General features: G+C 58.6%; 1 protein-coding gene across 2 annotated transcripts in view; it reads right to left on the bottom strand.

Moving 5' to 3' along the window:
- LAMC3 (laminin subunit gamma 3) overlaps positions 1–12,433 on the bottom strand; it is a 55,173-nt gene that overhangs the window by 7,704 nt on the left and 35,036 nt on the right. The window contains exons 12-21 of one of the 2 annotated variants that reach the window (XM_047700899.1): positions 11,631–11,849; positions 9,865–10,053; positions 7,765–8,010; positions 6,808–6,961; positions 5,983–6,125; positions 5,317–5,495; positions 3,852–3,993; positions 2,201–2,406; positions 1,533–1,609; positions 961–1,095 (exon numbers count right to left, since the gene is read on the bottom strand). In XM_047700899.1, the coding sequence (XP_047556855.1) occupies positions 961–1,095; positions 1,533–1,609; positions 2,201–2,406; positions 3,852–3,993; positions 5,317–5,495; positions 5,983–6,125; positions 6,808–6,961; positions 7,765–8,010; positions 9,865–10,053; positions 11,631–11,849 (1,690 nt within the window). The remainder of the gene's footprint in view (positions 1–960; positions 1,096–1,532; positions 1,610–2,200; positions 2,407–3,851; positions 3,994–5,316; positions 5,496–5,982; positions 6,126–6,807; positions 6,962–7,764; positions 8,011–9,864; positions 10,054–11,630; positions 11,850–12,433) is intronic. The other variant, XM_047700900.1, reaches the window with a different exon arrangement.

Raw genomic sequence — 12,433 nt, 5'->3', positions numbered from 1 at the left:
GCTCTCGGATGAATGGAAAAGGCAGGAGAGGTGCCCATTCTTGTTTCTTCATTCATTCAGTTCGAGCACTCTTTTCTGAAGGGGCTTGCCCCTGGCTTCCACCCTCGAGTCATCTGCTTTGCAAATGTTGGAAGCCTCTGGCTGAATCACTAAGTGGAAAGTGCCTGGTGCTGGGAAAGGGACAGAAGCCCAGGCCCTGGTCTTGAATCTGCTGTGCCCTCAGGTGACCTTGGGCAAGCACTCTCCAGATGAACGGAGAGCTCTGGGGCCCCTTGAGATCCAAGGGGGTGTAGTCAACCACCTAGAACAGCTCCCTGTCCCACCCAGCTGATCACCCCCTCCCCGCCCAGCTGTGCCATGGACACTGCCGGGGTAGGGACCTCCGGCCACCTCTCATCTCTCCCCACTTCTCAGACAGCCCCTGCCCCCACTCCTGCCCCGGGAGGGGGTCATGGGATTTCACCCCAGTCATGCCAGGGGACTGGGCATGGGCCATCTGACTGGAGGTGGGCCAATTGGATTCTCTCATCTAGGAAGTCAACTTGGGACTTTTGAGACCTTGCTGTGTCTCTCCTGACCCTCCACTGCAGAAGACATAGGAGGGTCACCCATGGCAGAGAAGCAGAGGCCAAGCAGGAAGCTGGTGTCTGAGAGGAGCTGCCGGGAGGAGGGTGGGGGTCGGGGATGGGGCTGGGGATGACGCAGGGGTGACCAAGAGAGATGCCGCTCTAGACCCTCCTGGTTCAGGCCCTCATCCCCTCTCTCTAGAGGCTGAGCTGCACCCCCAGGCCTAAGAGAGCTCCTGTAACTCACCACCCAGTGAGCCCAAGACCTCAGATATCTCCCCCGCCCCCATCCAAAGAACATCAGGACTTGGGAAGAAAGCCAGCTCTGGACCAGCAGCCTCCAGCAGCTGGAGGAGGCTGGTTCAAGCTTCTACCCACATCCGGGAGGCCTCACCTGTCCTCCAGGTCCTGCTGGGCCTCCGAGGCCACCCTGCCCTCCAGCAGACTCCAGAGAAGCGCATAGCTGGTGTTGGAGGCGACCAGGGCCCTCTGAGCCGTGGCTTCAATCCTGGCAGTGGCGTCCCTGTGGCTGTAAGGAAACGTCCACCTGACCTTCAGCAACAGCTCACAGAGAAGGGGACCTGGGCCCGAACCCACCCCTCCCACCATGTGGGCCTCCGACAGTCCCAAACAGAGTCTGGCTCCGAGGGCCAGGCTCCTCCCCTCCCTCTGCCTGACACAGCAAAGGCTGATGGGCAGGGACCCACGGCCCTGCTCCTATTACACAGAACCTACGCCCGTTGTCTTGCACAGTGATCTGTGGGGCCTTTCGTCGCACGTGAAGTCCCAGTTTGGACAATAATGATACGGTCGCCCTAATAAAGCCGTCACAGAAGAGGGTGAGCAGCACGGTCTGGCTCTGAATCCGGGCAGGGGGACACCTGTCAGGCTGACCCTGACCCCAGAACCCCCAGGAAAAGGGCGGGGCTCCCTTCAGGACCAGGCTCCCGGGGCTTGGGGGCTCACCTCCTGGCGAGGGCACGGGCCTCTGTGGCCAGGGGGCTCCAGGTGGTGGGCTGGCTGGACCCTTCCTGAGGAATCACCTTTAAAGCGAGGGAGAGAGGAGAAACTGAGGGCCATCCCTGAAGGGCAAGGGCCTCATTCGGTTAAATTACTGGGAGAACCGGACTGTGCCAGTTACTTTACAAATGCTACATAAAGGGGCCCCTGGGTGGCTCAGTGGGTTAAAGCCTCTGCCTTCGGCTCAGGTCATGATCCCAGGGTTCTGGGATGGAGCTCCGCATCGGCTCTCTGCTCAGCGGGAAGCCTGCCTCTGAGCACCTCCCGCCGCCTGCCTCTCTGCATACTTTGTGATCTCTGTCAAATAAATAAATAAAATCTTTAAAAAAAAAATGCTACATAAATCCTCAAAGTCAGCATCCGGTGAGCAGACCCCCAGAACGTGGCAAGGACGGTAATGCCACCCAGTCCTCATTCAATGGGCATTCACTGTCCACCTGGAACGTGTCCTCGTCTATGAGGACGTGATCCCACTGAGTCAGCACAAGGGGTACTGCGTGACACCCATTCTGCGGGTGAGGAAACTGAGCCTCTCCAAAAAGGCACACCAGAGGCCACCAGATCAATCGCCAGGGGAGCCCGGGGCGGGTGGTGGGGAGGGGCCCCCGGGGTACCAGAGATTTGAGGACGATGGCCGCCTGCACAATCTCTTCTTCCGAGGACTCCAGCGCTGTGTCAAGCTCTGCCAGCTGAATGCAGGTCTTCTCTGCCTGGGCCTGGGCACAGCGGGCACCCCTGCTCAGCTCCCGCAGCTGCTCCCGCGCAGCCTTCACTGCACCCTCGAGGCCGGTCACCTGCTCCAGGAAGGCCTCCCGGGCTCCTGCATGAAGCCCACAAAGCCCAGGGGTCACGGAGCAATTGAAATTTCCCGATCAAACGCTCACCCTCGGGGGGGCCCCCCCGTCTGTGCCCTGCACTCTGCCTGGCACAGCTGAGCTCTATCACCAGACCTGAGCACCACCAGTCAGTTCTAGGGCAAGAGCCTCACCATTTTACAGATGCAAAGGCTGAGGCCCAGCAGAGGCCAGTCACAGCCCAAGGTCTCCCACACGGGAAGTCAGCACAGTGGAGGGGCTGGAAGGAATCCAGACGGGTTAGAGCCACAACAAGCAATTCCCAAATCTGAGACCACAAAAACACACCTGCCTCGAGTCAGCTCTGCGATCTGCAGTGCGGCTCAGGATGGGCTTTTTAAAAAGAGATTTTATTTATTTACTTGAGAGAGAGAGAGAGAGAGGGAGAGAGAGAGAGAGCATGGTGGGAAGAGGGTCAGAGGGAGAAGCAGATGCCCCACTGAGCAGGAAGCCCGATGCAGGACTTGATCCTGGGACTCCGGGGTCATGACCTGACCCGAAGACAGATGCTTAACCAATTGAGCCCCCCGGGCACCCCAAGTATGGACCTTTTAACCCAGAGCATCTGGAAGCTCCCTGTTCTTTTTTTTTTTCTTTTAAAAAGATTTTATTTACTTATTTGACAGATGGAAATCACAGAGAAGCAGGCAGAGAGAGAGGAGAAAGCAGGCTCCCTGCTGAGCAGAGAGCCTGATGCGGGGCTCGATCTCAGGACCCTGGGATCATGACCTGAGCCAAAGGCAGAGGCTTTAACCCACTGAGCCACCCAGGTGCCCCTGGAAGCTCCCTATTCTGATAATGAGTGTTGCTAACAGGTGCTCAGCTTACCTATGCCTGGCTGCGAGATGAGCACAGGTGCTTATGAACATAAAATTACACAGAAAAATCAATTCACTGTCAAGCTTCCCCAGATCGCAGTGTCCCGAGGCCAGTTTCCACCTGACTCTCATAACAGCTTCCCCCTCTGCCCCCATCCACTGGTTTTCTATGCTGGGGAATGAGCAAAATGGCCAACGGTTAAGACAGCAACAGGCCACCTGTTCAGCACCCGGGACAGCACCTCGGTGGGCATTTGTCGCGCCGTGAACCAGTGAACGACTCCAGCCCTGTCCTCACTGTGCCTGTGCTCTGGGTGTGGCTGGGGCTAGATGCTCTAGTCAGAGACTAGTATTCATAAGGTTACAAAGTAGAACGGGGTGGGGGACAGTGAAGGAAAGATCCAGGAGAGACAAGACTGTCATGGGAGGAGCCCATGCAGTTGGGGAGGACAGACAGGCACTCCCAGAAAGTGACTTCTTCTAGGACCGAGCCAAGAGTTTCTGAAGCATCGTGAGAGCAGACCAAAGGGCCGGTGGGGTGTGTCTGGCCAGCCAGCCATCCCGCTGCCTCCCACTCTTCTCTCTCACTGTACCTTGCAGCAGGTGGTGACCCTGGTAGACGTCCCCCCGTGGGGCCTCTCCCTGCAGAATGTGCAGTGGTTCCCAGGGCTGGCCACAGTCAGACCTCTGCAGCCACCCCTCCATCAGGGTCAGCCTGGCCTTCAGCTTGGCAGCCTGGAGGAGTGAGGAAAAGAAGGGTGTGTGTGGCGGGCTGCCTGAAGTCGTGCTGGACGCCTCCCCCTGGCTTCTGCCTGGCCTTCCCTGGCTAGCAGTTGGCTTCTTGCATCTTATCAAGGGCATCAAAGCTGAGGATGCAGCAGATCTTGGAGAAGCAGCCTTGCCCACCCCCTCCTCCTAGTGGTCCCTTCCCTTCTCACGCCCACGGCACCTGCTGCCATTCAATGGACCACATCCTTGTTCCACTTAGAGTGGGATGAGAAGGGAAGCCCCAGGAGAATCTGTCTGTCCTGCTGTATTGCCACAGAGAAGGTGCACCTGGATACCTGCTGGCCGAGTGAGTGTGCCATGCAGTGTCTCCCAGCACTGTTCTTTTAGCCACACGAACAATAACTGTATTTACAGAGCACATGCCAGGAGCCGGCTGTTAGCACCTGCCAGCCACACACCTGCTCACGTTCACCCTGTAACGGCCCCAAGGGCCAGGGGATGCCGGATCCAAGCCCTCTCTTTGATTCCAAAAGTCCAGAATGCTCTGAAAAACCCTACGTCTTTCCATTCCCTATTTGATGGCAAAATCCAGGTTAAAAAAAATTCTTAACTCGTTGGGAAGCAAAACTGTTCTGAACAAGGCTGTTTTGCGCCCTTGTTTGTTTGTTTGGTGTGACTATTCGCCTGTTTTCCCGCAGACACATCCCTGGGTTTGACTGCAGGGACTGGCCCAGGCACTGCCCGGGGGGCCGCTTATGCTCAGCGCCCATCATTGCGTCTTTCTAGAGCACCTTCACTCTGATGGCTGGCCTCCCCGGTCTCAGGGAAAGGGCTGCAGGCCTGTTTCCACTGTGGAATAGGAGAGACACCCAAACTTACCAAACCTGTTACCTGTTAACGGGAACAACGAAAGGGGCTGGGGAGGGGAACCCCAGAGCTCACGCTCTTGACCTCCGTACCACACCAGCTCCCTGCTCAACACTCTACTTGCGCCCCAGAACGGGCATGGCCCTCCTCCTGACCCTCCCCACCAAGGGCCTTCTACTATCTCATCCCCGCAGATTTTAAGAAAGGGTGAGACATGGGCGTGGGTGCTCAGGAAGGACAGCCGGTGCAAGGCACTCTTCTGTCCGCTCAGAAGCCAGGGATGGGCAGAAGTGAGGGGGGAGTGGGGCTGACATCGGCCCGATGGCTGGGTGGGCGCAGGCGGAAGGTGACCTGTGGCCCCAGAAGGCCTGAGAACCAGGGCTGAGCAGGCATTTCTGGTGCCCAGCACAGAGGGGGCACTCATGGGGGGGTGTGAAGTGATGGGAGGTAGGGTGGGCTCACCTCCTCCTTCACTAGGGTGTAGCAGGATGGGCACTCCTCACAGCGTGTGCCACCAGCCGTAAGGAAGAAGTTGTCCTGGCAGCGGTCACACTTGTAGCCCACGAAGCCAGGCTTGCACACGCACGTGCCGCTCTTGTGGCACTGGGCCGAGGCGGCGCCCAATGGGGAGCACCTGCAGGCTGAGGGAACCGGGGTGGATAGCAACCCCCCCCCCCGCACTGGGACCTCCACGTCGCCTGCATCCTCACGCCTGGCCACTCCAGAAACCCCAGGTCCAGCTCAACCACACTCCTGGGTCCTTCCGGGAAGACTGAGTCAGAATGTCAGAGGTGGTGACTGACTTATGTCCGGGCTCCTGGGTCTGAGAAGCCGCCATGTTTAGGAACGACCGGGCAGTCCAGCTGTGCAGGGAGGGACGCGGAGGCCCAGCAAGGTAAGTTGATGGCCCCAGCAGACGGCAACTGAGCAGTGAATCCTGGGGCTAGAGTTTTGGTTCCCTATACTCTCTCACTCCCTGTACCTATGGCCGCTCTTAGAAGACAGGCCTTTCTACAGGGAAGTAGACAATCATTCCTTCCCTGGCCACATGGCTGGCGTCCCAGCGGCTCTTCTGTCCAGAATCCTCAAGCCCCTCCGGGGCGGCGGGCACACATGCAGCCTCCTCACCTCGGCAGCCCGTGATGGAGAAGCCGAAGAAACCCAGCCGGCATCTGTCGCAGGCCTGGCCCTCAACGCCCGGGCGACACGGGCACTGCCCAGTCTTGGAGTGGCACCGGTCCTCCTGGGAGCCCAGCGGATGACACGTGCAGCTAGGATAGGGAAGGAACCTGAGTGGGAGACAAGCTCTGGGCCGCTCCCCACCCAGCCTCGGCTGGCGGCAGCCGGAGAGGAGCCCTGGGATCACACCCTCTGCCGGCAAGTCCCCATCGCCAGGTGCCTACACGTCCAACAGCTTATTCCAAGCTGTGTCCTGGGAAGTACAGTCTCACAAAAATGCTACCCCTTCCCCCCAGAAAGGGCTATGGGGACCTATAAATCTTGCAGATTATATATACCCCTCTGTCGGAAAGTCACAATGCAATTAGCATATTAAAGGCTCTGAGAAGTCTTGCAGGGAAGAAGCCTGTTTGTTGCACTGGACATTTTCCTGGGGTCCTTCCCTGCTCCCTAAAGACATTAAGGTGCCGCTCTGGCCAAAATGGTCATGGAGGGATGGTGTCACTGAGCAGGGAATCAGAGACCAAACCGGCCTCCTGCCCACCCAGATGTCCCTCAGGGCTGTGCTTGGCCTGTGTCCTGGGCTGGCAGGGCCACGAGTCTGACCACTCAAGGGACCATTCCTTTGTCCCCCTATGGGGCAGGGCACAGTGTTCCTGGCAGGGGGCCTGGATGACACATTCTACACCCATCTCCCCTCTGGGGGCTCCCTGGGCTTCTCCTATCCTGGAGACACAGCCAAGGGAAGGGCACTCCCCACCTCACCCTACCCACCTACGGCAGCCCCTCCCGGCCTGGAGGTCGTAGAAGCCAGGGCTGCAGCGGCTGCAGTCCCTTCCCATCACATGAGGCAGGCAGGGGCACTGGCCGGTCACCGGGTCACAGGTTCTCTGCTCACTGACGGAGCCCTTGGGGTGGCAGCCACAGGCTAGGGACGGAAGCAGAAACTGTGTTGGGGAATCACCAGATCATCGGCTCAAACTCTGGGGGTCCAGGAGAAGATGGGGAGCCCACGGGGATGACTCACATTCAACCCAGGATCCTAAGCTTTTTCTGGAAAAAGACTCTAGGCCCATGCTCAACTCTCATCCCATTTCCTATGTCCTTGGAGAGACAGCCTAGAATCATCACGTGACAGATGGCTCTTCCGAGCCTGCCCTGAACCCCAGTCGGCTGGAGAGAAGGCCAGAGACCCAGCCAGGGAGTCACGGGGGGACCCATGTGCCCACTGTTCTGGGTCCCTTGACCCTTCTCTCCTGGGCTCCATAGAACATGGAGAAAGGGCTCTGGAGCAAGTAAGTTTGGGGGCAACGCCCATCTTCTCCCTCCAGCACTTCTGGAGGCCTTCCACAAGCCGAGGCACGCTGTGGCCCTCTGAGCGAGATGGGGACTGAGTGCTAAAGGGAGAGGGAGAGCCTGATGGAAGCCCAGGGGCAGCACTGACATGATAGCTGCTGTCTGCCACCGAGGACAGTCCTAGGCACTAACCGTGGGGCTTGAGATAATTGCGAAATTATCAAGGCAAAGAACAAACGAAAAAAATCACAGGATTGGCCTTGATTAGAACAAGGCTGAGAGAGTCCTTGACCTTGGAGGAGAGCAAACCCTTAGACCTTCCAGACAAGGGGACAGAGAAGGTGAGGAATCTGCCTGAGGCTGCACAGTCCCCCAGGGCTGCGGGCTGGGTGTGGTGGAGACGGGTCCCCTGCAGGGCGGGGGGTGGGTGCTCACGTGTGCATCTGTCTGCAGGCCGAGGGGCGAGGGCGTTCCCGTAGAAGCCGTCCTGACAGCGTTCGCAGTGGGCCCCAGTCGTGTGGTGCAGGCAACGTAGACAGTGGCCGGACAGGGGGTCGCAATTGCCCACAGCATTGGGGTCCACGTTCCCACTGCACTGGCACCGCTGGCAAGGCTGGGGAGCCCCAGAGAGCCCCAGAGGGTCCCCGAAGTAGCCATCATCACAGATCTCACAGCGTCGCCCTGGGGGGTGGGGGGGAGGCTGTGTGTGGAGGAGCCAGCCCAAGGCACAAGGCTGCGGGGTTCCCAGGCGGGGAGGGTGGGCATCCCTCAGGTTTCCCTGTGCAGCAGGGCATAGTCCCAGGGCCAGGGCCCAGCTCAGCCATCAGCTGGCTGTGTGTCTTAGACCAGCCCTGGCGTCTCTCTGAACTCGGGCTCCTCGTCTGCAAAGCGGAGACGATAAGGCCAGCCACGTCTGAGGGCTTGGTGAGGTTAAGTGTTCAACTCCCAGCCCAAGCTAAGTGCCCAGCGGAGGGGGTGTCACCACCCAGTCCCTATCGTCACCCTCTTCAGCCTCACGGCCACCACCCTCTTCCTCAGCAAGGCCCGAAGGGCGCTGGTGTGGTGAAGGCGGGGGCTGGCGGCCACCTGAGCACCCTCCCAGGGGGCTGCTCCCTCCATGCACAGCAGCGCCCTGCTCCCCCAAAATCCTTCCTTGGGCACATCTCAGCCTGGGCCAGACCCAATGTCTTGAACTGTCCACACCCACTGAGAGTGTCGCCCTCATGTCTGCAGAGTGGGGGGAGTCAGGCACAGCCTGATGGCAGGATGGCGTGCAGGGTCCCCAGGTGGGACCTGGCTGTCAGGTCTTGGGTCCCCCGCCCTGCCCCTCCCCACTCTGTAGCTGGCTGTAGGGAGCTGCTTCCAGAGTGCTCCCCAGCAAGGCCGGCCTTTGATGGGACAGACGTGATGGGTTGTCCCGAGGCAGCCACAGTCACCACACACGCAATCAGATGTCTGAGAACCTTGGCAACATTATCTCAAAACAAGCCAGACACAGAAGGACAAACACTGGAGGGTTCCACTCACGTGAGGTCCCTGGAAGGGTCAAATGCAAAGAGACAGGAAGTAGGACGGTGCCTACGGGAGGGGGGCGGGGGTGGGCTGGAGGAGGCGGTGGGGGCTGCTTAATGGGGAGAATCTCTGGGAAGATGAATTCGTTCTGGGGACAGAAGGTGGGGATGGCAGGACAGCCAGGAATGTGCTTCACGCCGCCGAACCGTACGCTCACGTGTGGCTGAACTGAGACTTTGTGTTATACCTTTTTGGCTGTAATTTAAAACATTATTAATGGGATACACAAAAAGAAAACACCAACCGCTGAGTTGTATACTTAGAGTGGGTGAATTGTCAGGTACATAGACGATATCTCAAAAGAGCTGTTAAAAAGAATCAGTTGTCGAGGGTGGCCCCGGGTCCTGGAGCAGGCGCTGGGGGACCTTCTGCCTCATAGGACATCTGGCAACGTGTTTTAAAAACTGAAAGTTTGGGGTTCCTGGGGGGCTCGGTTGGTGAAGCATCTGCCTTCGGCTCAGGTCATGATCCCGGGATTCCTGGGATCAAGTTCCGTGTCAGGTCCCTGCTCAACAGGGAGCCTGCTTCTCCCTCTGCCTCTGCCTGCTGCTCCCCCTGCTTGTGCTCACTCTCTCTCTTTCTCTCTGTCTCTCTCTCTCTCTGACAAATAAATAAATAAAAATAATAAAAGCTCAGAGTTTAATCGGAGGTTTTCTACCTTCATTGTGTGTCAGACTAGCCAGAGCACCTGTCATGCATGTGGATTCTTAGGGCCCATCTCGAGCTACCAGATCAGGCTCTATAGGGCCAGGGCTCAGACAGGGATTTTCAAAAACTCCTGGATATGCTTAATTGCTCCAGTTCTGCCAGGAGCCCATAGCAGCCTGGGGCCTTGGCCATGGCCCCAGAGGTCAGGCCTGCCACTCCTAAGCTAGGCCCTCCCCCATCTGTCACGCTCCAAACCCAGGACCCCACTCCTGGAGCCCAGGACAGAGGCAGGGCCCCAGGGTGCGAGCCACTCACCTCTCTGGCCCAGCGGGCAGTGGGTACACACCACTTCGCTGCTCTCTGGGATGGCTGTGCAGGCCGACCCTCCGGGGCACGGACAGGGCTGGCAGTCGTCGGCCTGGCCTGCGAAGGGGTTGCCATAGAAACCTGGCAAGCAGCGCTCACAGGAGGGGCCCTCGGTGTGATGGCCGCACTGGCAGATCCCTGAGGGGCAAGACAAGCACCTGGTGACGAGACCACCTGAGCCCAGAAGGCTCCAGAGACGGGGGTGTCTTGGTCACAGAGGTCACAGAGCACAACCCCAGCAGAACTGGGGTGGTAACCTTCTAAGTGGGGTGCAGCACAGCCTGGGGAGAAAAGGTCTACCACTTACTGACCATGTGGAGCTGGGAAACCCATCTAACACCTGCTGCCTCAGCGTTCACCCCTGCAAGATGGACACAACAGGGGCTCTGGCCTCGGGAGTTTTCGTCCGCGGACAGCCAGAGTGCCCCGCACAGTCGCTGGCTCAGAGTGACCTGGGCTGTGATCGGTGGTATCCTGCATTCCAGCACCTATCAGCGAACCAATAGATGGCCCACCCACGTCTGCACTCATGCTTTTCCTGCCCTTACTCTGTGTTCTCTGAACCTCGGGGGCCAAAAGCAAGAGTGACGCAGACCCAGGAGTCTGTTCCTGACAGGACTTTGCAAGGACACTCCCCATGTATGGGGTCTGCAGGTTCCAGGAGGTAGCCTGGTCTCATGGAACAGACCCCTGCCCACTGGCTGGTCATGCTGGGGGGGGGTGCAAACCCCCTTCTCCAGCACCTGCAGTCCGCTCAGAGCCTGCCCTGGGGAAGGGAGGCTCGGCGGCCAGGGACCCAGGGAGAGTGTGGCTGAGAGGGGCTCAGTGATGCAAGACCCCCACTTCCAGGAGGCCCGGCACCACCCCGGGGGCGGAAGGGGGTAGCGGGGCACAGAGGGAACTCAGGATGGACAATCCAGGGGGCACCATCATGGCCGCGCTGCTTTCTGGGGGCCCTGACTTGGCCCAGACCCAAGTGCTCACTCCTCTTTCTATCCAGTGTGAGCAGCAGTGACTGTTCTGCCCATCAGCCAGGTGAGGACTCGCCCACATAGGGCAGCAGGTCATGGCGCGGCCGAGGGCTCTGAGGGGTGACAGACCGGCCGTGCCAAGCTCCTCGGCAGGGGCTGCCTGGAGCAGTGCAGGGCAGGATGGGGGGCCTCGTCGGGGCTCGGTTAGCGATTCCTGTCACGGCAAACCACGGGAGGACGCCCCTTGTATGCGGCATGTGCCTGTCCCCGCTCGCTCATCTGCTGATTCCCAGGCTGCGGTCCTTTGTCGGCTCCGGCACAATCATTTCCCTTCTCAGAGACCCCCCTTCACCTGCTCCAGGACGGCATCGGGGCACAGACCCTCCCACTTCCGGGGTGAGAGGCCCCGCGTGTGGAGAGAGACCCCCATCCAGCACCTCCTGCGAGGCGACCTTGGTCGAGGGCTCCCTCGAGCTTCCTCCTACAGGTGCGGCTCTGGCAGTGAACCTGTGGCAGGAGCAGCTCTGCTACCTACCTGCCAGCGGCCTCCCTGCACGCTGGGTCCCTCGCCTATAAGACGGGACGCATATAGAAAGGTCTCGGGACATGGAGGACCCTGATGACACCATCTCGTGAGTCCCGCTCTTGGTGATGGCTCGAGTATGCACAGAGCTGACCTTGATCAGGTCGTCAGCTGCGCCGGGAGTTGCCCCAGGGCCCTATGGATGGGGTGCCGGGACTCACCTGTGTGGGGATCACAGGTGCCGTGCTGGTTGCAGGTGCAGGGGACACAGTCGGTATAGGGACCCCCCAGTGGGATCTCCCTCTTGTACCCTGGAGCACAGGACTCACAGAACTGGCCTGTGTACCCCTTGGGACACGAGCAGGTCTCCACCCATGAGGCTGGGGGGGAGAGCCCCCGCTGGGCTGATGTGAGCTGGACCTCGGTCAGGAACACCTGGCCTGCAGAAGGACGATAGAGAGGAAGAGGGTTATAGGCATATGTTTCCCGGCTGAGATCTTCCTGTTCACATACGTAATAGGCAGAGGGTTACTGACCCACATACGGAAAGGCGGTCTAGGAGTCAATTGCAATTAAAAAAAAAAGAAGAAGAAAGAAAAGGGCAAAGGAAAAATAAGGTGATTTTCAGAGCAAAAAATGGGTATGGCTGGGAATTTAATGAAAGATGTTCATTCTCACAGGTTATTAAAGATATGTAAATTTAAACGACGAGGATACCATTCATGACTCTCAGCTTGGTAAGCATCGGAAGATCAATGACAGGAGGGGATCCTGGTGGCTCAGCCAGCTAAGCATCTGACTTCAGCTCAGGTCATGATCTCGGGGTCCTGGGATCGAGCCCTGTGAGCCCCACATCAGGCTCCACACTCAGTGAGTCCGCTTCTCCCTCTCCTTCTGCTGTTCCCCCCTGCTCATGCTTGCTCTCTCTCAGAATAAATAAAATCTTTCACAAAAATAAAGATCAACGACAGGGAGAGATGGTGCAGAAAACAACTAGAATCTTGGGGCAAAATATAACAATAAT

This window comes from Lutra lutra, chromosome 13, assembly GCF_902655055.1.
Source record: "Lutra lutra chromosome 13, mLutLut1.2, whole genome shotgun sequence".
Classification (NCBI taxonomy): Eukaryota; Metazoa; Chordata; class Mammalia; order Carnivora; family Mustelidae; genus Lutra; species Lutra lutra.
The sequence above is the reverse complement of the archived record's forward strand: the minus strand, read 5'-3'. Positions and strand labels throughout refer to the sequence as shown.